Source organism: Theobroma cacao, chromosome 10 (assembly GCF_053813885.1).
Source record: "Theobroma cacao isolate CCN51 chromosome 10, ASM5381388v1, whole genome shotgun sequence".
Taxonomy (NCBI): domain Eukaryota; kingdom Viridiplantae; phylum Streptophyta; class Magnoliopsida; order Malvales; family Malvaceae; genus Theobroma; species Theobroma cacao.
The window spans coordinates 28,920,670-28,946,845 of NC_142648.1; the positions used below are offsets into that span (position 1 = coordinate 28,920,670).

Below are 26,176 nucleotides of genomic sequence, written 5' to 3' on the forward strand. Positions count from 1 at the left end.
ATAATAAAACCAAAAAGTTATGAAAACATATATAAATAAAATCTAATCACATAATTAATAAATGTCTACAAATTTAATAGATAATAAACCAAAAAAGTATGAAAACATAAATAAATTAATAAATAAAATCTATTCACTTAATTAGTAAATGTCTAAAATAACTTGATTCATAGCAACTAGAATAGCTTGATCCACAACGATGGGGAAAATGAATTAAGCAGATCCGACACTTCATCATCATCTATCTACTCTACGTCTTTCTTATAATCACAATTGTAAATGCCTATATCAGAGACACTAACTCGAGTATAATTAAAATGAATGTCATCTGTAAAGTAAATACAATTAAGCTTGCAACCAGGGTGGTCAACTATCAAGATGGAAAAAGTGCAATAATTTTCAAAAAACAAAGAGTGATCACCAAATGATAAAAATTTTTCTCAATTCTTCGTATGCATGTCAAGTTTGAAAATTTCAAAATTCTCCGTTAAATTAACTCGTTCAACTTTTCCACTATCATAACTAACCTTATACGGATAATGTTGGCGAATTATCATACAAAGATGACCTCCCCAATCAACAATATATTTCTTCTCATCATCAGGATCAGCATCAGGATAATCCATTGGAGGTGGTGCAGCAAATTCAACAAATGGCCCATTTAAGTCCTCAAATAAAATAAGTTGCCCCGTACGACGATCAGCAAAGAAATTGCCATTGATATAGTTGACATCATCCAATAGACAAGCATCGTCCAATAGAGAGGTATCATCCAATAGAGAGGTAAAAGAAATTTGAGTCCATGCTTGATCGCCGGGTTTTGCAAAAGCTAACGAATCCATCTCCCCATAAACTCTATGTCCATAAATTATCATAACAATACAATCAGAGGAAGTTGGACTCGAGGATAATAAGACTTTGTGTATAAAATATAAACGCAATTGTTGTGGCGTATAGTGGATTATATCATAATCCAAAGTCTGTTGTGAAGGAAGAGAGATACTTACTCTTGATAAAGGATTAAACAATTCAATTTCAAGATCAAGGCTGTAAGTGACCAACCAACCGAAAGGAGTACCCCAACATCTCTTTCCTCGGATCTCCGGCAATTCGAGCTCAAGGATAGTTTCTGTTGCACCAATATTAAAACAACGTCTATCACTATTCTTTTTCTCTGCAAGCATCAAAAAAATATGAAATTTGATTTTTTCATTCTTCAGTGAAGCTTGCCAAGATCGACAAACTACGCCCATCCGAACACGATCTTGAAAAGAGTACGTTTTATCGGCAATGCATCTTAAAATATCACCTACAATATTACCCCAATCAGCGACTTGTTCTTTCACGAGAGACATGATGAAGTAGAAAGAAGAGCAATTTGGTTTTCTTTCTTTCTTTGCAGGATAGTTAATGATTTGGCTTGTGACTCCTAACCTCATCTTTTATACATGATCTTTCCTATTCCTCTTAGAACCTGAATTGACTTATAGTACATTCTAAATAGGAATAATGAATTTAATTGCATTGATGAAGTAAAAGTAGTGCTGTCTAAGGACTCTTGAAACTCGGAGGAAGGGAATTCGCATGAAAAGTTAATTAATTAAATTTGAGCAGACATGCGGAGGCTGCTCTGAAAGTAGGCAAGCCTATCGCACAAGAAAGAGAGCAGTCGAGAATGGAGAAGCTTAGATGTTTGGTTCCAGAAAGCGTGAAGCGGAGGGTGGCAGAGAGCACTGCTGATGATCTTCCTTCAGTTTCATCTTCCCTGGTTCATTTGTTTCTCAGTTTGCCGGAATTCCATCAGGTGATCGGAGATTTGGCAGACCCCGGCCCAAACCCAAAGAGAAAGGCCGGTCTTTGCTGCAAGAACAAGGAGGCTGCTTTGGACTTGAAACAAAAGGGCAATCAATGCTATTCCACTGGAGATTACTCCCAGGCTTTGCGTTGCTATTCCCAGGTCTTTTCTTCTTTTATATTCCATTAATGATTGAAATAAATACGTTAAAGAATTTGCCTTTCTTATTTTTCTATCCAAAAAAATAAAAATCCCTTGTTTTTTGCTCGAGCAACAGGCGCTTCGTGTTGCTCCCATTGATGCCGACGACACGGGCAAAAATCTTGTTGCAACATTGTTTTTAAATCGAGCTTCCTTATTTCACGTGAGTCTGTCACTTGTCACTGCCAAATTCTATTTTTGTTTTCCTCTTGTGCTCCACTACTGCCACCCTTTTTTGGTCATCCAATTCTAAGAGAAAACAAGTCTTTTCCATTGTTAATTTCTCTAATGTGTTTGTTTTTTGGTAGAAAATGGACCTCCCAATGGAGTCTCTCCGAGATTGCAGCAGGGCTCTTCAAATTTCTCCTTGCTATCCAAAGGTACATATCATTTGCTGCTTCCCATACACAGTTATTAATATGGCTTTCTGTTGTGCCAAACCACATATGCCATTTCTTTCCTTTTATTTCTTTCTGCTTCCTGCTTATTCCACCAAACTACTCGGTGGCAGTGACAAATCTTTATCACAGGCGTGGTATAGGAGAGGCAAGGTAAATGCTACTCTGGGGAATTAAGAAGATGCTGTCCATGACTTAACTGCTGCTAAGAACATGGAGCCATCACTAGGGGGAAAGCAACAGATAGAAAGTGAACTGGATATACTTGGACAGCATCATGACAGGAAAAGTGCTAAATCAGTTCACCCTAACCAGATAAGTGTAGGAATTCCAGGTTAGATGGTAACCACTGATCAGCATCCAAATATCTCTGTTTTTGCGCTTGCATTTTTCATCAATAACCAATCCTTTTTTTAAATTTTTTTTCACATTTTGCTTTCCTATGACCATTCTATTAAAAGTCATAGAGAATTTTGAAATTCTTATACTTGTTCATTATAATTGTTTGTAATCTCTCGCAGAGAAGAATTATATTTGCTTATAAAGTCCTTATACAGGCTTTATTGCTGCCTAAACACATTGTCTTAGAGGTTTTGTAGATTGATTAGCTTTTATGTCAGTAAGCATCACAATTGTGTGATCTGCCTTGTAGTTACTTTGAGGATTGGTGTTTATTATTTATTCCAATCTTGTATTTTTTTGGTATATACTTGTAACACAAGGTGATTTTTTTAAAAAAAAATCATGAAGACAGTACAAATCATTTGTCAGATGTGCCCCACCAAATAAAACTAAACTGTGTCACAACACCAGATAAAGGAAGGGGTATGGCTTCCCAATTTGAATTTCCAGAAACAATCGGCGTTGAGTCTCATTTGCAGGTACTTTAATTCCTTTGTGGTGCAATTTGGAGTTAAGATTGGCTATACAGTAAAAGAATGAGTAGAGGCTAGCTGAATCCTCTGCTAAATACTAAAAAAAAATATCTGTTTTAAATTCCTATAAAGGAATGGTTAATACATTAAAATTTTTTTTTTTTGGAATGGTTAATACATTCTAGTTAATATTCAACAATTGCCAATAATAGATGAATATATTGGTAAGGAAACAGTTGTTACTTAATTAATGTACTTTTCTCAGAAACTTAATTAAAGCATGTCTTATGGTTTTGTGAACATTATTTTGTAGTATGTAGGTTATTTGTGTGGAATTTCGTTGGTTTTTCCAGAGTTGGTTTGATGGACTATGTAACTTTTGTAAATCTCCAGGCACATGAGCTCAATGATATTGACATCAAGAAAGTAGCTCACATTTCACTTGATGAAACGTGTAGTTCGCTCCGTATTGATTCTGAGTATTGCTTGAAATGTGGTTCCTACTGCAATTTGGCTTCTATGAGTGAAGCAGTTAAAAAAGCTTGGGTTAATCTCAGAAGGTATACAGTTAATATGCACCAAAGCTTTTGTGATGTTCTCGATTATATTCTTTCTGAATCTATGGAATCACATATCAGGATCTTGGTTCTGTTTCTTTCTTCTTTTTTTTTTTTAAATATAATCTTGTCAAGATTATAATCTCTGAGTCTAGGCTGTACTTTTCGCATTCATTTTAAATTATGTTGTAAAGCCTTAACTCATGATAAATAGATGTACATACTGCCCTACAGAGAAGCACATATGTTTTACCTACAGTTTGTTCATTGCCTAATAGGCTGCAGGATTCAATAACTTTAAAAGATATGCACGGTACTGAGCTTTCAGATGCTTTGAGATCTGTTGGCATTCTGAGATCAATGCTGCATGCTTATAACAAAGGCATTGGAGAAGTGAGTTTCATTGACTAATTATTAGCCCCTTCCCAGAAGCTCTGCCATTCTGAGTTTAATGGGAATTACAACCGATGATATGAGATGTTACCATGTATGAAATTGTCTTTTGCAGGCAGAGGACAATCTTGCACAGGCATTTTGTTTCACAGGAGATTTGCAGCCAGCAAGAGACCATTGTAAAGCATCGATTGAGGTAACTGCTTGCCAGTGCAAGAATCATATGGCTATTCAATTCTGATGAATCCAGTTATAACTGGTTATAACTGTTGGTTTATGTTAACCAGTTATAACTATTTAGTCTTTTGTTTACTGCTTTGATGTTAAGAACAATTTTTAAATCATATTAGTGCAGTTATAAGGTATCAAATGTTTCATGAATTGGTTAAATGAGAAAAGATAATGATAGTTAAGAGAAGAGGAGGAAGGAGTGAAAATGGGAAGAGTGAGTGGGGAGAGATCTACTAGAGGCTCCCAAATCATTTCACCATTTCTTCAATAAACTTTAAATGTCTAATATCAATTCTTGACATCAGAAATGTTCTGTGAATAGGGACTGTGTCAAACCTAATAAATCAAACTGGCTGTTGGGGTTCTGGAAAAACTCTTGCCACATTTACCCAGAGTAAGCAACTTGTACACCAAAGGATTCAATGCTAACTTCAAACTCCAACCACCTGAGAATCTAAAGAGTTCTGCATGGTTTACTAAATCTACTTTGAGCAGGTTCTTAATTGTTTTACTACCTTAAGCATTTCACATTTTCCATTTTTTCATTCTGGTCAGTATATTGCTAGAAAGCAGTGGGCGCCTACTGTCCTTACACTGTTGTACTTTCTCAGGTTCCCACATATTGTCAGTTCAATTGGAGGAAGCTAGAAAATTTCATCTTTCTCTATATGCTAAGGTAAGATCATGTGTCCTTAAGTGTGTGGATTTTTATTCATGCAGGAGACCTCAATAACAAAAACTTCATCTTTTTAGGGTCATGAAGATCATATTGAAAGCAGCAAAACCGGTAAATCTTATGTAGAAGGAAATCAGAGTCGGACACTAGTCATTGCCTTGATATATTCCCTTAGTTTCATAGTCTGTTTGTTTGTTTGTTTTTTTCTAAATGTTACAATCTTCTTAAATACTTTGATACTGTAGGAGTATTATTCCTTATTTTACTTTCTATCTGTTCATATTCGTATAGCAAATAGACTGAAAAGCTTCAACTTTAGTATTCTTTTGATTAAGGTTTCCTTTTAAACTATTTGGGGACATAAGTTGTATCCCTTTTCTGTCTTGCCAATCTCCTTAATTTTGTGTTGCATAAATGGTGCCTAAAAGTTTTGAGAGATTTAATGGTTCTCTTTCCTTGTTCAACTGATATCTGCAGATCAGTAGACGTGGTCCTGGCATCCAATGTAACCGCTATTCTTTACAACTTTTTGTAATCAATTTTTCTTATAGGGTCTTTAGGAGTTGATCTTATTATTCTACATGTTATTTCACCATAATTTATTGTGGTCACTAATATATGCATTTGACCTCAGCAGTCCAAAGTCCCGAATTCATCATCAGATATCTCAAAGTATGTTCACTCCATTAATATATATATATCTATATATGTTGTTAGTTAGTTAGTGTGTTTTAGTTTTCCTGCAAATCTGACCAACCTTTGGAAATTTTATTGCTAGAAATGAGCTCTTATGTGCTATAGACTCAAGACTGGCAGCATTAAGAAGTGAGTTAGTTGCAGCTTTTAACCAGGCAGTTGGAGAAACCTGCTCCTATGAAGAAATCACTCATCTAGCAAACTTTTCTGAAAATTTTGGAGCAAATGATTTAAAGTAAGTTGCCTTCCAAAAGAAGCATGGATCTTTTAAATTCTGATTTGCCCATAGAATTTGTAAATGCAATCTTTTCTTACCAAAAATTTTGTTCCCAAATTTTTACAACATTTTTTCAAAAAAATTATAAGCAAAAGATAATCTTGTTAGTATCTATTACAGGAATTTTTTGTGCATGTTCCTAGAGCTGAGCCCAAAGAGCCAAGCTGCTAATGCCCCAGATGATGAAAAGTCTTCATTTAGTCATGCTTCAGTGAATGACAGCATAATTAAGACTGATGGAAATAATCAAATATCAAAGCCAGTATGTTCAGAAACACCAGTTAAATATGGTGTTTCACCAGCAAAAGTTGCCCAGGTTGAACGTCAGAGTGCAACAGAAAGTGAGGAATCTTCTGACTCAAGTGATGAGAATCAAAAGTCTGCAGAAAGAAGTCGAGTCTTATAAGATCTGCATCCCCTTGACGGTCAGCATCTCCCATGCGAAGGGTTCAAATAGGGACGAGCGGCTCTTGTAGAGCCCCTGCTCTGACCATTAAGAGCCTTAGTTACTTTCCTACCAAAGAAAAGATTTTTTCTCACAGAGATGTAGCTTCAGATGATAGTGAAGGGGAAGGATCTGGACAGAGTAAGAAGCCTGAGGGTAATGTTCGGCGTATGAGTGTTCAAGATGCAATAAATCTTTCTGAAAGTAAACAAAGGGATCAGGTTTCTGATATGCCACAAAAGAACTCATTAACAAACGTCTCTCTTGGTGCTAGTAAGTCTGTATTGAAAAGATGGAGTGCAGGTGTGGGTGAATCATCCTCCCAATGCCAATTGCAGAATGCTTCTGAAGATCCTGTTCCAGAGCCTCCTGATAATGTCATTGATAATGATACCATGGGGAGGTCAGCAGGAGTTGATTTGGAATCTGATTCTAGAAGTGGAGGTCAGATCATCAATGAGACTGTTGATGTGAACTTAGAAAGGCTGGAAGAGAGCTCATGTAGTCCAATAGATGTTCAAGAGGTCACAGATAAAATCCAAGAAGATGAAGCTAATGAAAGGTCAGAAAGCTCAGCTGAATGGAGTAGACAGAAGGAAGTGGAGTTAAACCAAATGTTCAAAAAAATGATGGAAAATCAGCCTGTTAGCTGTGGGAAGCCTCAAACAAATGTCAGACAAAATCTGCCTCCGGAGCAGAGAGGTGGATTTTACGACCATTACAAGGTGAAGAGGGATTGCAAACTGAGAGGTGAAAATGCTGGAAAGCGTGCTGAAAAAGAAGAAAAATTTAGAGCAATGCAGAAGGTTCTTGATGAGAGGAAAGCTGAAATGGCTTCCAAAAATGTGAATAATTTTTCTAAAAAGGATCCTCCAACAAAGTCCCAAAAATCTGTTAAGAATCCACCAAAAGTACTTAAGAGTCCTTATCAGCCTGCTAATCCAAGGAAAGAAGCCACAAAACCTTCAACTGTGAAGAAGGTTTCATCAAGAACATCCCCCTTGCCCACTACTTGTAAGTCATGGCCTTCAACACCCTTACCAAGAACAACAGGGATATCACCTGCTAAAACTTCTGGTGGAATCTCTTCTGCTGGCACTACACCAACACATCGGAAACCTCAGTCAGCACAATCAGTACCTCGACCAAGTTCTAAAGTGGAAAGTGCCCAGCCAGAAAGAAAAAATATAAAGGCAACCCAGGCTGATAAACGAGGTTTAAAGAGTGTGAATGAGAAGCAGCAACAAAGATTGATGAAAGGCAGCAAAACAATAAAGACAAAAGTTGCCGCGGCACCTGGAGACTCTTCCAGTTCGGTTCCAGCAAAGCCTAGTTTGTATAACAAGATGACCAAGAAAAGTAGTGTAGTTCCACTGGAAGCAAAGCCATTTCTCCGTAAGGTTCAGGATTTACCTCTAGTGTTAGTCTCGTTAAGAAGATAAAAAATCCCTCTCCGTTGGAGGACTCTCTGAAAACCACTGAAGATTCAATTGATACTCAAGAGAGTGATGTGATTGTTAATGCTTCTGTCCTGGTGAATGAGCATCAGGATCAGGATATTTCATCACTGGATCATTGTGATGATGATATTCAGTCAGAAACACAAGTAAATGGCCATCAGAAATCTAATGTGATTGAGAGCATTGGTGAACCTGCTTCTGATGTTGATGATGACTTAAAAAATATTGCTGAGTCTTCAAAATGTGAGGAAGAATTAACCATCTCCCCAGCTGCTTGGGTGAAAATAGAAGAGCATCAGGACCTGCCTAACCAATGTGATGACAACACAGGTGAAAATACATCTTCAGCAAGCATTGCTGCTGTTGGATCAGCAAGTCCACGGGTCCGTCACTCTCTGTCACAGATGCTGCAAGAAGAAAGTAGTGAAGCTGATACCACTGAATGGGGAAATGCTGAAAATCCACCTGCAATGGTCTATCAAAAAGATGCACCCAAGGGACTGAAGAGGCTGTTGAAGTTTTCTCGGAAGAGTAAGGGGGATGCAAATATAACTGGTTGGTCTAGCCCATCGGTCTTTTCTGAAGGAGAGGATGATGCAGAAGAATCAAAAGCTATTAATAAGAGAAATGCTGATAACCTACTGCGAAAGGCTGCCCTTTAGGGAAAGAACTATGGGCAACAAAAGATGTCGTGTGAGGGCTATGAAAATCATTTGGATGCTTGTGAGCTTCCATCTGGTATATTCTCTCTTTGCCATATGCATTACATGCTTCTTTTCTGTCCAACTGCTTCTCAAATAGATAGAATCTAGATGGTTACAGGTCAAAAGCATAGCAATAGCTGCTTTCATGCTTGTGGCTCAGTATTCTATACCTTGTCTATTTTTGCTTCTTTGCTCAACTGTCTGGGAAATTCCACAATAGTTGTGAATATTTGCCATTCCCTGACTCTTCACCGAGTCTCACTATGAAAGTATTCTGGATTTTGTGTATGCAGCTCAATCAGGCATCAGCACATTTGATGGCTACAAAATGCACAAGGGCAGTGTCTCAACTGCAGCCTCCACTAGTAAAGTTCATTTTCCATCCCCATTACTCTCTTGCTGTTTCCTTTGTTCCTTTCCCTTTCAATTTTCTGGAATAATAGTTTATTCTGTTTTCACTTGGCTGCAGTATGATTTGTAGTTTGCACATTCCAATCTTTTTTTACCATGATTGTGTTTCAGGGACAAGGTCATTCTACTCCCTTTCAGCATTTAGGGGTAGCAAACCAAGTGAGATGAAGCTTCACTAAAACTAGGATGATTACAAATATCAAGGTTATTGACATATGCTCGGTTGCAGTCTTAGGCTAACTAAGCTTTGCTGGAGGCCAAAATGTCCTCTGCTTTTCTCTTATCATTTTTTTGGTGCATTGTTTTGCATGTCAGCCGCCAGGGATCATGTCTATGCTTGGGTTTTGTGTTGGTGGGGTGTGCATGTGTTTGCAGTACGTTGCAGTATTAGGATTTCCATCCTGCTAAACAGATTGTTCCATGTTAACCACTATGTTGAGGACATGAAACAATGATGAATTAATTGATTTTATTTGGTACGAGCACATTATAACAGCATTCAAACTTTTCAAGCCTTTATTCCCTGAAACCCTGTAGACAGCTAGATTCTTGTATCACTACATGGAAGCTTTGGGACACTAAGCACACCGTGACTGCTATGCATATGGTGACTGGCAACCATATAACCTTGGATTCCCATTTGTTGACTCAAGTAGTTCCTATGGTTGATCAAAGAATCTACAGTTTTCATTCTTCCAAGGCAGGGCCTTTCACTTATTTGCTTCAGCAGCTACTGAATTGGAGAATTTCCAGCATAACAAATTCCTTTTAACACCATGTCTTTTTTTTTTTTTTAAAGAAAAGAATAATAACTTAATAACAAAAAAAAAAATTTATTTTCAGTGAGAATATTTTATGGAAGTTAAAAAAATTTGAGCAGACATGCGGAGGCTGCTGTGAAAGTAGGCAAGCCTATCACAGAAAAGAAAGCAGCTGAGAAAGGAAAAGCTTAGATGTTTGGTTCCAGAGAGAGTGAAGCGGAGGGTGGTAGAGAGCAGTGCTGATGGTCTTCCTTCAGTATCATCCTCCCTTGTTCACTTGTTTCTCAGTTCGACGGAATTCCATCAGTTGATCGGAGAGGGAGAGTTGATAGAGAAAGACCGGGCTGCTTTGGACTTGAAATAAAAGGGCAAAAATCTTGTTGCAACATTGTATTTAAATCTTGTAGCAACCTGTCACTGCCAAATTCTATTCTTGCGCTCTATTAGTGCCACCCTTTTTTGTTCATCCAGCTCTAAAAGAAAGCAAGTCTTTCCTATTGTTAATTTCCTAATAATGTGTTTGTTTTTTGGTAGAAACTGGACCTCCCGCCGGAGTCTCTCCCAGATTGCAGCGTAATACCATCTTTACAATTTTCCATTTTTGTTATATGCCAATTAAGTAGAGTGGTGTTTATGCCCACACTAAATGAGGCTTGTACAAATTTAATAGATAATACAGCCAAAAGGCTATGAAAACATATATAAATAAATAAAATCTAATCACATAATTAGTAAATTAAATAAAACCTAATAACATAATTAGTATATGTCTAATATAACTTGATCCATAGCAGCTAGAATAGCTTGATCCACAACGGCGGAGAAAATGAATTAAGTAGATCCGGCACTTCATCATCATCTATATAATCCACGTCTTCCCTAATATCACAATTGTAAATACCTATATCAGAAACACTAACTCGAGTATAATAATAAGGATTATCATCCGTAAAGTAAATACAATTAGGCTTGCATCCAGGGTGATCAGCTGCCAAGACGGAGAAAGTGCTGCAATTCCCAAGAAACAAAGAGTGATCGCCCAATGACAAAATTCTCTCCCAATTCTTTGTATGCATGTCAAGTTTGAAAATATCAAAATCCTCCGTTAAATTAACTTGCTCAACTTTTCCACTGTCATAACTAACTTCATTTGGAAATTGTAGGCGGGACATCATACAAAGATGACCCCCCAAATCAACTATATATTTCTTATCATGAGGTTCATCTATTGGAGGTGGTGCAGCGAATTCAACAACTTTTGGAGCAGGTCCATTTAAATCCTCAAATAGAAAAAGTTGCCCCATACTACTTACAGCAAAGAAATTGCCATTGAAATAGTTGACATCATCCAACAAAGAGGTAAAAGGAATTTGAGTCCATGCTTGGTCACCGGGCTTTGCAAATGCTAACGAATCCATCTCCCCATCAACCACACGTCCATAAATTATCATAACAATACAATCAGAGGAAGTTGGACTCGAGGATAATAAGACTTTGTGTATAAAATATAAACGCAATTGTTGTGGTGTATGGTGCGTTATATCATAGTCTAAGGTTCGTTGTGAAGGAAGGGAGATACTTGCTCTCGATAAAGGATTAAACAATCCAATTTCAAGATCAAGGCCGTAAGTGACCAACCAACCAAAAGGAGTGCCCCAGCATCTCTTTCCTCGGATCTCCGGCAGTTCAAGCTCAAGGATAGTTTCTGTTGCACCAATATTAAAACAACGTCTATCACTATTCTTTTTCTCTGCAAGCATCAAAAAAATATGAAAATTGATTTTTTCATTCTTCAGTGAAGCTTGCCAAGATCGACAAACTACGCCCATCCGAACACGATCTTGAAAAGAGTACGTTTTATCGGCAATGCATCTTAAAATATCACCTACAATATTACCCCAATCAGCGACTTGTTCTTTCACGAGAGACATGATGAAGTAGAAAGAAGAGCAATTTGGTTTTCTTTCTTTCTTTGCAGGATAGTTAATGATTTGGGTTGTGACTCCTAACCTCATCTTTTATACATGATCTTTCCTATTCCTCTTAGAACCTGAATTGACTTATAGTACATTCTAAATAGGAATAATGAATTTAATTGCATTGATGAAGTAAAAGTAGTGCTGTCTAAGGACTCTTGAAACTCGGAGGAAGGAATTCGCATGAAAAGTTAATTGATTAAATTATTAATTATGATTTATTGGTATATATTATTATATTATGTGCTTTGGATTTTTTGTATTTCATCCCCCTTTAATTAATTAAAAAAATATAAATATTTGACTTTTTAATGACAATTGGATAGAATTAAAAAAAATTAAAAAGAATATAACTAAACAACAAAAAAATAAAATTTATTTTCAGTGAGAATATTTTATGGAAGTAAAAAAATTTGAGCGGACATGCGGAGGCTGCTCTGAAAGTAGGCAAGCGAGCAGTTGAGAATGGAGAAGCTTAGATGTTTGGTTCCAGAGAGCGTGAAGCGGAGGGTGGCAGAGAGCAGCGCTGATGATCTTCCTTCATTATCATCTTCTCTTGTTGATTTGTTTCTCAGTTTGACGGAATTCCATCAGTTGATCGGAGAGTTGGCGAAGAGAGAGACCGGTCTTTGCGGCAAGAACAGGGAGGCTGCTTTGGACTTGAAACAAAAGGGCAATCAATGCTATTCCACCAGAGATTACTCCCAGGCTTTGCGTTGCTATTCTCAGGTCTTTTCTTCTTTTCAATCCCATTAATAAATACGTTAAAGATTTTGCCTTTCTTCTTTTTCTATCCGAAAAATTAAAAATCCCTTGTTTTTTGCTCTGAGTAACAGGCGCTTCGTGTTGCTCCCATTGATGCCGACGACATGGGCAAAAATCTTGTTGCAACATTGTATTTAAATCGAGCTTCCTTATTTCACGTGAGTCTGTCGCTTGTCACTGCCAAATTCTAGTTTTGTTTTCCTCTTGGGCTCGACTAGTGCCACCCTTTTTTGTTCATCCAATTCTGAAAGAAAACAAGTATTCCCCGTTGATAATTTTTCTAATGTGTTTGTTTTTTGGTAGAAAATGGACCTTCCAATGGAGTCTCTCCGAGATTGTAGCAGGGCTCTTCAAGTTTCTCCTTCCTATCCTAAGGTACATATCATTTGTTGCTTCCCATACACAGTTATAAATATAGCTTTCTGTTGTGCCAAACCACATATACCATTTCTTTCCTTCCCTTCTGTGATTGTTATTTCTTTCTGTTTCATGCTTATTCCACCAAACTACTTGGTGGCAGTGACAAATCTTTATCACAGGCGTGGTATAGGAGAGGCAAGGTAAATGCTACTCTGGGGAATTACGAAGATGCGGTCAATGACTTAACTGTTGCTAGGAACATGGAGCCATCACTAGGGGGAAAGAAACAGATAGAAAGTGAACTGGATATACTCGGACAGCATCATGACAGGAAAAGTGCTAAACCAGTTCACTATAACCAGAAAAGTGTAGGAATTCCAGGTTAGATGGTAACCACTGATCAGCATCCAAATATCTCTGTTTTTGCGCTTGCATTTTTCTTCAATAGCCAATCCTTTTTTTATTTTTTTTTTCACATTTTGCTTTCATATGACCGTTCTATTAAAAGTTATAGAGAATTTTGAATTCTTATACTTGTTTGTTATAATTGTTTGCAATCTCTTGCAGAGAAGAAATATATTTGCTTATAAAGCTGCCTAAAAACATTGTCTTAGAGGCTTTGTAGATTGATTAGCTTTTATGTCTGTAAGCATCACAGTTGTGTGATCTGCCCTGTAGTTACTTTGAGGATTGGTGTTTATTATTTATTCCATTCTTGTATTTTCTTGGCATATACTTGTAACACAAGGTGCTTTTTTTTTTTTTTTCTAAATTATTAAGACAGTACAAATCATCTGTCAGATGTGCCACACCAAATAAAACTACACTGCATCACAACCCCAGATAAAGGAAGGGGTATGGCTTCCCAATTTGACATTCCTCAAGCTTCCTTGATTCATACTGAAGAACCTTATGCTGTGGTATGAACATAATTATTCTAGATATTTTATTGTTGGTTTATCATTTAAGTTTAAATGGTTTTAAATTTGAGTAGGTATCGCTTAATGAGTACTTAGAAATATACTTTTATCAAATATACATATTTTCCATACAATAGCTTTGGTCCTGGGAAATATCATTATTTATAGCATACAGTGTCGTATTTGCTTCTTTCTCTTAGTAGACTAGTATTGATTGGTATTACCACTCTCCTTGTGGTTTGTGGTTTGAGCATTAGACTTTACCACCTTAATAATTTAATTCATTAACTTTATTACCTAAACAATTTTACTTCGATACATTTTTTTTTTACTACATGAGCTCAGAGCATTATACTGTACCTACCCTTGGTCCAATTTTGCTAATGAGGAATATAACTTTGCTTGATTATAAAATGTCCAGGTCATTTTGAAGCATTGCCGGGAAACTCATTGCCATTATTGCTTGAATGAACTACCGGCAGATACTATCCCCTGTATTTCATGTTCAATGCCATTGTACTGTTCCCAGCATTGCCAAGTGAGAGCAGGAGGACAAATACACTTCAATTATTCAAATAAAGTTGACATATGTGAAAAGATGTCCAGCTCGATTGAAGAGTATATTGCAGATAAAACTGTAGGCAGTAATTTTGATCCAAAACTTGAGTGCATTCCAGAACATAAACATGAATGCCAAGGAGTGCACTGGCCTGCAATATTGCCTTCTGATGTAGTTCTAGCTGGTCGAGTCGTAGTGAAATCTATAGAGCAGAAAGAACAATTTATTGAGGTTCCAAATTTTTTGGAAACTTTGGTATTATCCCTCAACTGTAATTTTGATGTTGACTTTCAATTCAGTTAATGGATAACGGTTATGTCAAGGGTTGACCTTCCAGCTTATGGCCTGTTTTGTTTTTACTTGTAGGGGCTTTGTGAGAGTTATTCAAAAATGCCTCCAGAAAGCAAATTGGAACTGAATATATATTCCATTGTTCTGTTATTTTGTCTACAACACTCTTACAGTTCTGAACTTTCAATAAATGGAGTCTCCACATCACGGGTCCTCTCAATCCTTCTCTCTTAGTTAGCTGTTTATATTTGATTAGTTGATTTTTCTTACTACTATTAAGTAGTATTAGTATACTTTCTAACCTTTTTTTATAAATGCCTTTTTATTTTTTGTATCCTTTCACCTTAGCAGGGAGACTATGAGACTTAAAGTTTCCTGCCTTCTTAAATCTGAATTGAACCCCAAAAATGAAAAAAAAATAAAAATGGAGGAGTATCCATTCCCAAACAATTTGGGAAGCAAGAGAAGGATGGAAATCTATTTTGCTTAGTATGGAGCTTGTTGGAGCTAGTTTTTTTTTTTCATATATCACTAGGAGATCTTTGGAGACTTATCTATACGTTCTCAGTTGAGGTGTTTGCTTGACATGACTTCAACCTACATCTCGTTTCGCTTCACTTGGTAGATATGGCTGATGTGCAAGTTATTAGTGCAAAAGCAAACAAAACCATAAAAATACTTGAAAGTTTTAGTTCATCTCTCTCTCTCCATGACATACATGCTATGCATATGTTCAATGATTTCAATAACCAAGAAATCAGCATCAGTCTTCAATCAGCATGTTTAATGATTTTGTCCTGGCCATCTACGTATTTGACATGTACACATTCTGGTTACAGCAACTTTTTGACATGTGTTATGTCTCAGTTAGTATTTCCCATTTTCCCATTCAATCATTAAGTTCTGCTTGAGATTATATATATGGTTCCACAGTGATAGCAATGCTTTGTGCATGTTGCCCAAAGATTTGTCATATTGGATGTTTGGACTGTTGATATAGCCTCGAATCCTTGACTGCATAATTCATATTCATTAGTTATTGGGATCTGTTTTGTAATTTGTATGCAGATTGTCATACTTCTGTCTCAAATTAGAGTGAATTCTATGGCAATTGTACGTATGAAATCCAGTGATGTTTATGACCAGCAAGATTGGTTTCGGAAGTTTTCCTCTGGTGAGGCAGAGACAGCTTTAACTAGTAGTGTGGAACAGGTTTGTTTTACTGTAGCTTTTCATTCTTTCCCTCTAAGTATTTATTTTTGTTTGTCACATTCTTCAATAAGCTGCTTTTCATCCCTTCCCTTCAGTTCCCCTTTGCAATGATGTTGCAAGCATTTGAAAATTTTAAGCGCTTGTTATTTATATTTTCTTTCCATTTCCTTTCATTTCTGGGTATTCCTAATGATGAATTGTAATGGTTATTAAGTCCATTCTGACCTCTCTAGGACTGAAACGATCTGATTTGGTCAGTGCTGTTAGATTTATTTAGGTCATTTGTATGGTAAAACCTGAGCAAGTTAAAGGCCTAAATGGAATAGCACACCAAACCAAAGCAAAGCATCTTGGTTTAAATTGATTTAATTTGGACACTTAATTTGGCTTGTTTTGGTTTCAAGTTTTGGGAACCACACTTTTCAGTTTGGTTTCTAAAATTTATTCCACATTGTATCATCCATTGGGATTTATTCTCACTCTCTACACATTAATTTGATTTGTTACTAAACATGTGCCATTTTTTCATTATTTTGTGATTTGCCCAGGTCAGAGTAGGTCAGGCTCTTTATATAACTGCCAGCTTGTTCAACCATTCATGCCGGCCAAACATCCATGCATATTTTATTTCACGTTCTCTCGTAATAAGAGCAACAGAGTTTGTGGCTGGAGGGTGTCTCCTGGAATTGTCTTATGGTCCACAGGTTCTCTTGTCTCTCATACACACAGACATGCACACACATTTTCTTCGGGGAGGGGAATGGTGATGTTACTATTTTCTCTGGGGTTGTGTTACATCAAATCTGTTGCAAATGGAGAAGATCAATTTCTTAATGTTGAGTTTTATTACAGGTTGGGCAATGGGACTGTAAAGACCGCCTTAGGTTTCTTGACGAACAGTACTTTTTTCGATGTTGGTGCCATGGTTGTTCAGAAGTAAATGCATCTGATCTTGTAATTAATGGATTTTGTTGTGTTAATCCAAATTGTTCTGGAGTGGTTTTAGATAAGCTTGTGGCTAACTGTGAAAAGCAGAAACCTAAAATTCCAGAAACAATCGGCGTTGAGTCTCATTTGCAGGTACTTTAATTCCTTTGTGGTGCAATTTGGAGTTAAGATTGGCTATACAGTAAAAGAATGAGTACAGGCTAGCTGAATCCTATGCTAAATACTAAAACAAAATATCTGTTTTAAATTCCTATAAAGGAATGGTTAATACATTTAAAATTTTTTTTTCGGAAATGGTTTATACATTCTAGTTAATATTCAACAATTGCCAATAATAGATGAACATATTGGTAAGGAAACAGTTTTTACTTGATTAATGTACTTTTCTCAGAAACTTAATTAAAGCATGTCTTATGTTTTCGTGAACATTACTTTGTAGTATGTAGGTTATCTGTGTGGAATTTTGTTGGTTTTTCCAGAATTCATTAGATGGACTATGTAACTTTTGTAAATCTCCAGGTACATGAGCTCAATGATATTGACATCAAGAAAGCAGCTCACATTTCACTTGATGAAACGCGGAGTTCCCTCCGTATTGATTCCGAGTATTGCTTGAAATGTGGTTCCTACTGCAATTTGGCATCTATGAGTGAAGCAGTTAAAAAAGCTTGGATTAATCTCAGAAGGTATACAGTTAATATGCACCAAAGCTTTTTTGATGCTCTCGATTATATTCTTTCTGAATCTATGGTATCACATATTAGGATCTTGATTCTGTTTCTTTCTTCTTTTTTTTTTAAATATAATCTTGTCAAGATTATAATCTCTGAGTCTAGGCCGTACTTTTCACATTCATTTTAAATTATTTTGTCAAGCCTTAACTCATGATGTATAGATGTACATACTGCCCTACAGAGAAGTACATATGTTTTACCTACAGTTTGTTCATTGCCTAATAGGCTGCAGGATTCAATAACTTTAAAAGATATGCACGGTACTGAGCTTTCAGATGCTTTGAGATCTGTTGGTATTCTGAGATCAATACTGCATGCTTATAACAAAGGCATTGGAGAAGTGAGTTTCATTGACTAATTATTAGCCCCTTCCCTGAAGCTCTGCCATTCTGAGTTTAATGAGAATTACAACTGATGATATGCGATGTTACCATGTATGAAATTGTCTTTTGCAGGCAGAGGACAATCTTGCACAGGCATTTTGTTTCACAGGAGATCTGCAGCCAGCAAGAGACCATTGTAAAGCATCGATTGAGGTAACTGCTTGCCAGTGCAAGGATCATATTGCCATTCAATTCTGATGAAACCAGTTATAACTAGTTATAACTGTTGGTTTATGTTAACCGGTTATAACTATTTAGTCTTTTGTTTACCGCTTTGAGGTTAAGAATAATTTTTAAATAATATTAGTGCAGTTATAAGGTATCAAATGTTTCATGAATTGGTTAAACGAGAAAAGATAATGATAGTTAAGAGAAGAGGAGGAAGGAGTGACAATGGGAAGAGTGAGTGGGGAGAGATCTACTAGAGGCTCCCAAATCATTTTGCCATTTCTTCAATAAACTTTAAATGTCTGATATCAATTCTTGACATCAGAAATGTTCTGTGAATAGGGACTGTGTCAAACCGACTAAATCTTCTATCAACCTCAGTATTGTTGGTGCTGTCTCATTGAACTGATTTTATGCACCATGTTGGACATTGTTTATCATGAACATACAGATCATAAAGAGAAAAAAAAACAAAAAGGATTTGCATTGAACTTTTTGAGCACTACTTGTAAACCTTCATGTAATTAACCTGAAAATAATGCCTGTTTTTGATCTAAGCTTACTCTATTAGCTTCAACATGTTATAGTTGCTCAAGGTGGACAATTTGTACCATTTTGGTGAGCTAAATATGCTTAGAACTCAAGTGCCTTTCACTGAAATATAGGAAACTCTTTCCAGGAGTATGTTTCCAGATGCCTTGAGATGGCGAAAGCTATATCCATATAGTGGTGTTGTACGCATAAACTACTTAACATAGGTAATTGGATAACTAGGTTAGGATGATCACCATTTCCCCTTATTTGCAGAATATTGGAAGTGTTATCTCTATGAACACTCAACCTCTGAAACGCTTGATGAAATTTATTATGGCCCTACATCATCAGCGACTATGATGAAGATTCTAAATTAATGATGTTGGAATAAGATATTCATAGTTTAGTTTTTGGTTGCAGATATTGGAAAAGCTCTATGGCCCCGATCACATTGTGATTGGATATGAATTGGTTAAGCTTTCATCGATTCAGCTATGCTTGGGTGATTGTGCTGCTGTGGACAGCATAAATCGACTGAGTCTGATATTTTCAAGATACTATGGACCTGATGCAGGCATTATATTTCCTTATCTAGGGTTCCTTAGGAGGAAAAGTTGCCATATTGTCCACTGAAATTGCCAAATGTTTTTTCTCATCAAGCAGTTAAGAGAGTGAGATTTAATGCCCTTAACTGCCCTTACCCCAGAATGGACGTTGGATATCAGTATTCGTTTTGTAGTTTATGTAGCTAATTAAGCAGTTGGTTAGAGTTTCAGTGGTTGTTGGTTCTGTCTGTCTGTATGTATTTTGGATAAATTTATTTTATTTATATATTTATTTCGTCTCTCTAGTTTAGTCCGCCCATTCCACCGCCGAGAAAATTTGAATTGACGGCATCATTGGCATGCAAGACTTGTAGCTCTCTTGCTAAATGCAAGCACCACTCATTTAAAAATTAAATGCTACATATCCTGGCAGCTCTGCTTTGGTAAAAAGAGATAAACAAGTACAACCCTCAAAAGCTATGAAAACATAAATAAATAAATAAATAAAATCTAATCACTCAAAACAAAAAATATCTAATAATTAGTAAATGTTTACAATAGCTTGATCCACAGCAGCGGGGAAAATGAATGAAGCGGATCTGGCACTTCATCATCATATATATGGTATACGGTTTCTAAAATCAAAAAAGTTTCTTCAGAACATTTTAAAAAGATACTTTGATTGTTTCTATTTCAAAATAATATTTTTGTTAATATCGTTAGTTAACAATTAAAAACAATTAGACCTAATATTACATAAATGTTTTAAAACATAAATACCCTTTATCTTATTTTATAATTTAAACATTTTTTTTTTGAAAAAGTCTGCTCATCGGTTCCTTAAAAACCTTAATTAGAAAAAAAAAAAAACTTAAAACATTTTTATTTGAAGGCCTGAAAATTTGAAGTCCTATATGCATTAAAACCATAAATTTCTTTATTGAGATAAAGTTTATTGCCATCAAACTCGTTATTTTTTGGAGAATTTTTTTTTATGGAAAAGAATATATCACAAATAAATCTTTGCTCAATGATGGATATTTCAAATTTGATAGTGTCATGTCAACAGATTAATTTTTAACTTGTGATTACTAATTTTATTGAAATAATTTTGTCCAAAATTTGTTCTTTGAGACTAGGGTTTAGGGTGACATAAAAAGATTTTGACTTGATTATTATATATGTAAAAGATTTTTAAAATATTGAATTATTAATTATCAAAGTGAAACAAATTACCACATTCACAAATCCTGTTCTAGAATTTTATGAAGTTTTAAGGTTTTTCTTATTTGTCAAATATTGAATTTTATTAATATCAAAATAAATTTTATTAAGTTTGGAAGGGAACATGAGTTGTTTTTATTTTTAAAAACCCTTTTAAAAAAAAAATATTTGTGCTCTAAAATATTTATGTAGTATTGGTTATAATTTTTTTAACGGTTGATTAACGGACCAAAAACAACATTTTGAAATAAGAGGAATCAAAGTATATTTTTAAAATATTTTAAGAAAATTTTCGAATTTTACTCTATATCGGAGGCACTGACTTGAGTATAATTATAAAAATTGTCATATGCAAACTACTAAGATGAAGAAATTACGGTAATTCTCAAGAAACAAAGAGCAATCGCCCAATAATAAGATTTTCTTAAAATCTTTTGTTAAATTAACTTTTTCAACTTTTCTTTTATTGTAACTAAACCATCATATAAAGATGGTCGTTCAAATCGACAATATGTTTTTTATTAACAAGATCAACTCCTAGTAGTAGTGTAACAAATTCAATAACTTTTGAAAATAATCCACTAAAATCCTCACATAACGAAATTGTCCCATGATGAGCCGCAAAGAAATTGCCATTGAAACAGTTGACATCATCTGATAGAGAGGTAAACACCGAGCTTTGCAAAAGCTAACAAATCAGATGGATTTTGAAGATAATAAGACTTTATGTATAAAATGCAAACCCAATTGTGATGGTGTATGATGGATAATCATATAAGATGATCCATTGTGAAGGAAGGGAGAGGCTGATTCTGGATAAAGGATTAAACCAATTCTAGGATAAGGTCATGAATGACCAGCCAACCAAAAAGAGTGCTCCAATACCTTTTTCTCAAAGATAATTGCATCAATTTGAAAACAATCTGTCACTATTCTTTTTCTCTGCAAGCATAGAAATTACGGAAAATACAGAAATTGATTTTTTTTTCAACGAAACATACCAAGACCGACAGAACACGAACACGATCTTGAAATGAATATCAGCAATGCATCTTAAAGACATGACGAAGTAGAAAAGAAGAGCAAGTTGGCATGAAGGATATCCTTTTTTATACCTCATCTTTCCCAATCCTCATAAAACACGACGGTTAATTCCAGTTAGGATTCATATCATGAATTTAATTGCATTGATGAAGTAAAAGTAGTACTGTTTAGGGACTCTTGCGTCAGACAAGTTAATTGATTATGATTAAATTATTAATTATAATTTATTGCTATATATTATTTATATTACGTATTTTGGATATAATTTTTTTATTTTTTTATTTCATCCCTCTTTAATTAATTGAACCATGCCATGGGGCTGTCCCAGTTCATAGTCAATGCTTGTGCTTCTAAAGTTTAACGCAAGACCCCTACCTCTCTCTTGCTAAATGCAGCCACCACTTATTTGGAACTCAAAGATCCTTACCTCAATTGAAACTCCAGCAGCAGCAGTGGACACGGGAGACGTATAACTCCTCGATTAAACTTCAACAATTTCTCATGTAATTAATTAAAAATATTGTAATTGCAGCGGTGATCATGGGAAAAATAAACCTTCTCTGATTTTCTTCCCTTCCTTGGGTTACCCATTAAGCCCAAATAAATAAAATTAAAAAAAATCATAATAAAAACTTCCCTCATCATAGTCTTTGAACCAAATGTTAATACATATCCTCGCAGCTCAGCTTTGGTCAAAAGAGATAGACAAGTACAACCCTGAACACAGGTGCAGGACAGAAAACTACATCATATCAATAGCATTTTATTTCTAAAGACCTGATGATTCCATTGTCTGGACAGCTGGTGCAGTGACCACAGCCAGCTTAAGATCAGGGGGTTCACAATCCCCTGCCCTCTCACGAATCTCCCTATACTCTTGACAAATGGCGCATAGATGGCAGAAAAAGTGAGTAGCCAAGTCCCCACAAGGTGCTTCCTGCACCAGACAAACAATATTTAGCAAAAGATAAGCATGCAATAGGAGTTTGGATGGAAAATATCTTATGAAGCTGCTTAACATGGGAAAACAAAGTTAGTGTGCCCACTAGAATTGATTCTGACATATTAATCTGCAACTGCTGGACACCTAAAAAACCAAGTTACTATTGCCCAAAGAAATTGATTATTTGACATCTCATCCAAAACCTTGTTACTAATAGTTAGACCAATTTGTTGGTATCTATAAATATGTAATGGTTGTTGAACAGTCAAACATTTTGACACCAGTAAATAACATAGGATTCGATAGTTTTAGGGGTGAGGGCAGGATTCTGTTCTTAGGTCAGATCTCACCAAAAGCAAATGAGGTAAGTATAAAATTTACTTTACTTTATGCGCCTATGTATTACCATTTCTCCTCTTGGAACTTTGTGGTGATGAGTACTTCTTAATTCTTTCATTTACCATTTTGCATCCAGTCTATGCTAATAAAAGAAATGAGAAACAAGCACTCTTAATCGGATGAAAATGAACCTCCTTATCCCCTAAAAGCCTTAATATAAATCAATCTCAACAAATTCATAAGTAGGAACAAAGGTGTTATAAAAGGGCCTAAAAAAGAGATATGAGTCAAAAAAAGTTCTCTATTAAGAGCAAAAGGCTGCCAAGCAAAAGTTCTCATATCTTCAGTCTCAACAAATCCCAAATAATTGCATCATTCAATGCATACCACGCACCTTCTGATGCAAAGAGATACTTGTTTGGACCAAGCCTTTGGTTGAATCATTGATTCCTTTTGGGTTTATATTGTTACATATATCTTTCCATAGAAATTAGAAACTGAAATCCCAAGAATAAAGTGGTTTTATAAAATTATGTGTCATGACCAATTGAAAAATAATAGAACAAAAAAAAAAAAAAAATGAAACGGCGAAGCTGCGCAGTTTTCCGCAAAAAGATTTATATACCAGAACCAATGGCATGTCAATAAAGAAATTGATGATGGAACATGGTCAGTGTGTTTCAAGAAGAACTCTCCTCTTAAAAGCAAAAGAGAGTTGAAAGCACAGTTTCTAAAACAACAAAGCAGTTAATGCAGAATGCAAAGAAGGTAATTGAGGAATCAACTTAAGATAACTAGGAACTTGACCCACGGATAAATGTCAGGAAATCTAAAAACTATTTGTGGTTGTTGCAAACAATTTCAGCACCAGCTACCTGAGTTCAAGTCACTCTTCTCATCCAATCCCCATTAAAAAAGATTACAAAGATCTATGGGCTCAAACCTTACCACAAACTCAAAACTTTATCGCATGGTTTATATCACATAACTTAATACACCAGAGACTCCACAAAGACAAATCATCCAGACCTGTCTTATATCACATGGTCAAGGCGTGAAAATCTCCTACTAAAGCTCAACAGATGCAAGACTTCTTGGTGAAGAATCAAATACTTAAATCCTCTCAATGAAGGAGAACAATTCTCAAACCATGCTCTCAATTTGAGAAGAATATCCTCCTATAAATGAAGTAATCATGCATAACAATCTTGATTGCTCATGATTGTGAGGCCAAAGTGCAACCAATTTAGGACTTACTTCATGGATAGTCAAGATCATAGAATGCCATGAAAATAGTTTTTGGAAATATGCTATATTAAGTACATATTGCAACACCAGGAGGGCATGTCAGCAATCAAGTGAAAAGGAAGACCATATCACATACAATGACACCATTCATGAACTATCCATGTCAATGAGCATGAAGATCTTTGAGGTACTATAGTGAACTAATTCACATATTTCTTGCCTTAGGCTTTTATTCAATAACTTAGGTATGTATATCCAAGTTCTAAAATTTATAGCTATTAGGGTTTTTGGTGATGCAGAATTCATTTATTTCCAGTGCTAGATAAAATTGAATATTAGGGATTTAAGATTCTGAGGATGGATCAGATTGATGGTAAGGACTTGATATAGACGTTGCTTTCTTGTTGGAAATTATAGATATTAAAAGCTGGAATTTTCTTATCAGAAGCGAAAGAAGCTTTTAAGGGACTCCAGAGTTGCTAATATAAGAAAAAGCTAGAATTTAATCATAAGGCTTTCTAAGCATTGGTAAACTTAGGCAAGGCCTGCTTGTATACTAACAAAGGCTTGGGACAGAGAGGATAAAGGCTTGGGACAGAGAGGAGAATCAAGAGAAAGCCAGAAAAGAACAAAATGTTGATCCCACCTAATTGCACCAGGGAGAAGAAGGAAATGATTAGCTGCTAGAAAATTATATGCTTATATAAGATCCATAAACTAATCTTGTTTAAAACTTGAAATTACACAGCCCTACAGATTAGCATCTGGCACTTGCTTTCATTACTGTAAAAGTGGTAGAAAACTAAGGAAATTAATGATGTTTAAAAGTGATCCATAAATGTCAATACCTCTTGAGCTAGCCACGACTAAAGTGCATCTGTAGCAGGTAACAAAAGTTCAAGAAAAGTTGACAGAGTGACATGATAAGGCAAATAAGTTAAGTGGCATCATAGTCTAAAATACAGCTTGACATAACTCATTTAAGTCAGGAATAGGGCAATGGAAAGGGAAAACATATGCAGAAAAATCCAATTGGATGAAAGCAGACAAAGATGTCATAATACCTGCAAATTGTATCTCGCCCGAAGCGCCCTCCGGTAGCCACAAGCATAACAAGAGAGAAAGCATCCAGGTAAGCCCAAGAAAAGGCCTTGAGTTAACATGCAGCAGAGAGTGTTGGCAAAAGCCCAAAGAATGAAATGGGTGATGCAGGATCCTACTAAAGTACCGGAACCCATAAATTGTGCATTCTTTCCGAACAAAAAGCAGGGAAAGAAAAGACCTATACAACCTGAGACAAAAAAATTGCAAAAAGCAGTCAGTCTCAGCTGAGCGTATGAGAAAATATGAGCAATTAACTAATTAAGTGTGTCAGTCTAGCCTAGCTAGAACTGAAATTATTGGGAGACACTTTCCAAATTAAGCATTTCTTTCTATGAATCTCAAAGAGGCACCTGAAAAACGAAAGGTGAAAGTAGCATACAGCTCTGCATGTCATCGCAACAAGCACAGATTCCGGAAGACCACTGAAGAGGCTGAGATTGCGATTGCGATTGCGACTGCGGCGGCGAAGCAGGTCCATCCCCAGCAGGAGGAGGAAGCTCTTGGTCCGATTGTCCCAAGGGTATGTAAGGAGGTGGAACATAAGCGCTTCGGCCTTTCATGTTGATTGTGATTGGAAAATAGAGTTTCTCTGAAAGGATCAAACTTGGCGCCTCCCCTCCCCTCCCCTCCGATTCTGATGGAACACCCAAACCGTCAATCGCTTCTCTAAGGCATTGGTTACTGTTTTTTCTTTTTGTCCTTTTAGACATTGGGTTAACATTTACTTTACAGTAAATGTTAAATTAATTCATAATTATAACACATTTTAAATTAAAAACTGATTTCTGTACTAAAAAAATACAAATATTAAACGGTTTATTCTTTTTATCTTTTTTATTTGATATATAAAAAGGTTTGTTCTGATTGTGATTTTATTTTTTAAAAAAAATATTTATTTATTTCTAATAAAAAAAGGCATGAGTACATAGCTTAACGTGGCTAATACATATTTATCTTGAGATATGAGTTTGTTATGGAGTAGCAAGTATAATTTTAGTT

At 35.7% G+C, this 26,176-nt stretch overlaps 4 protein-coding genes and 1 pseudogene across 7 annotated transcripts; 3 read left to right on the forward strand and 2 right to left on the reverse strand.

Moving 5' to 3' along the window:
* Positions 1 to 977: 977 nt before the first annotated feature.
* LOC18587541 (uncharacterized) lies at positions 978 to 4,915 on the forward strand. The gene is made up of 10 exons (XM_018129088.2): positions 978 to 1,274; positions 1,615 to 1,957; positions 2,073 to 2,159; positions 2,305 to 2,376; positions 2,508 to 2,728; positions 3,145 to 3,275; positions 3,663 to 3,829; positions 4,105 to 4,219; positions 4,335 to 4,415; positions 4,773 to 4,915. The coding sequence occupies exons 5-10, from the start codon at positions 2,608 to 2,610 to the stop codon at positions 4,788 to 4,790; spliced, it is 633 nt and encodes a 210-aa protein (XP_017984577.2). The 5' UTR covers positions 978 to 1,274; positions 1,615 to 1,957; positions 2,073 to 2,159; positions 2,305 to 2,376; positions 2,508 to 2,607; the 3' UTR covers positions 4,791 to 4,915.
* A 183-nt stretch (positions 4,916 to 5,098) lies between these two features.
* LOC108663785 (uncharacterized) lies at positions 5,099 to 9,571 on the forward strand (annotated as a pseudogene). The gene is made up of 7 exons (XR_016023074.1): positions 5,099 to 5,126; positions 5,204 to 5,237; positions 5,761 to 5,798; positions 5,905 to 6,057; positions 6,220 to 8,742; positions 9,002 to 9,073; positions 9,231 to 9,571. The product of XR_016023074.1 is annotated as an uncharacterized LOC108663785 (transcript).
* A 1,103-nt stretch (positions 9,572 to 10,674) lies between these two features.
* Positions 10,675 to 11,895, reverse strand: LOC18587545 (putative F-box protein At5g55150). The gene has a single exon (XM_007011379.3). It carries the CDS (start codon positions 11,893 to 11,895, stop codon positions 10,675 to 10,677), a length of 1,221 nt encoding a protein of 406 aa, XP_007011441.3.
* Positions 11,448 to 19,580, forward strand: TPR9 (Tetratricopeptide repeat (TPR)-like superfamily protein). 3 transcript variants are annotated; one of them, XM_088802455.1, is made up of 15 exons: positions 11,448 to 11,730; positions 12,432 to 12,585; positions 12,693 to 12,779; positions 12,925 to 12,996; positions 13,161 to 13,362; positions 13,762 to 13,901; positions 14,323 to 14,715; positions 14,827 to 14,961; positions 15,820 to 15,963; positions 16,512 to 16,667; positions 16,816 to 17,043; positions 17,431 to 17,597; positions 17,871 to 17,985; positions 18,101 to 18,181; positions 19,151 to 19,580. In XM_088802455.1, the coding sequence occupies exons 3-15, from the start codon at positions 12,726 to 12,728 to the stop codon at positions 19,361 to 19,363; spliced, it is 2,100 nt and encodes a 699-aa protein (XP_088658581.1). In that variant the 5' UTR covers positions 11,448 to 11,730; positions 12,432 to 12,585; positions 12,693 to 12,725; the 3' UTR covers positions 19,364 to 19,580. The 3 variants fall into 3 exon arrangements, with proteins under 3 accessions (XP_088658581.1, XP_017984570.2, XP_017984571.2); XM_018129081.2 differs by lacking the exon at positions 11,448 to 11,730 and having other exon boundaries at positions 12,227 to 12,585; XM_018129082.2 differs by lacking the exon at positions 11,448 to 11,730 and having other exon boundaries at positions 12,227 to 12,585; positions 13,783 to 13,901.
* Positions 19,581 to 22,166: 2,586 nt separating this feature from the next.
* Positions 22,167 to 25,867, reverse strand: LOC108663560 (PLAC8 family protein). Its single transcript, XM_018128613.2, has 3 exons — positions 25,557 to 25,867; positions 25,138 to 25,364; positions 22,167 to 22,480 (listed from the first exon to the last, which is right to left on the reverse strand). The coding sequence occupies exons 1-3, from the start codon at positions 25,735 to 25,737 to the stop codon at positions 22,313 to 22,315; spliced, it is 576 nt and encodes a 191-aa protein (XP_017984102.1). The 5' UTR covers positions 25,738 to 25,867; the 3' UTR covers positions 22,167 to 22,312.
* Between the last annotated feature and the right edge of the window lie 309 nt (positions 25,868 to 26,176).

Bases quoted from the DNA above. Each gene is read 5' to 3' on its own strand.
- LOC18587541 (XM_018129088.2), top strand. From the start codon at position 2,608: ATGGAGCCATCACTAGGGGGAAAGCAACAGATAGAAAGTGAACTGGAT. The intron at 3,830-4,104 runs GTATACAGTTAA...ATTGCCTAATAG, and splicing joins GCTTGGGTTAATCTCAGAAG to GCTGCAGGATTCAATAACTT. The intron at 4,220-4,334 runs GTGAGTTTCATT...TGTCTTTTGCAG, and splicing joins ATAACAAAGGCATTGGAGAA to GCAGAGGACAATCTTGCACA.
- LOC18587545 (XM_007011379.3), bottom strand. From the start codon at position 11,895: ATGAGGTTAGGAGTCACAACCCAAATCATTAACTATCCTGCAAAGAAA.
- TPR9 (XM_018129081.2), top strand. From the start codon at position 12,322: ATGGAGAAGCTTAGATGTTTGGTTCCAGAGAGCGTGAAGCGGAGGGTG. The intron at 14,962-15,819 runs GTCCTCTCAATC...ATTTGTATGCAG, and splicing joins ATGGAGTCTCCACATCACGG to ATTGTCATACTTCTGTCTCA. The intron at 15,964-16,511 runs GTTTGTTTTACT...TGATTTGCCCAG, and splicing joins TAACTAGTAGTGTGGAACAG to GTCAGAGTAGGTCAGGCTCT.
- LOC108663560 (XM_018128613.2), bottom strand. From the start codon at position 25,737: ATGAAAGGCCGAAGCGCTTATGTTCCACCTCCTTACATACCCTTGGGA. The intron at 25,365-25,556 runs GTATGCTACTTT...TTTTTGTCTCAG, and splicing joins TTGCGATGACATGCAGAGCT to GTTGTATAGGTCTTTTCTTT. The intron at 22,481-25,137 runs GTATTATGACAT...TGTCTGGTGCAG, and splicing joins GGGCGAGATACAATTTGCAG to GAAGCACCTTGTGGGGACTT.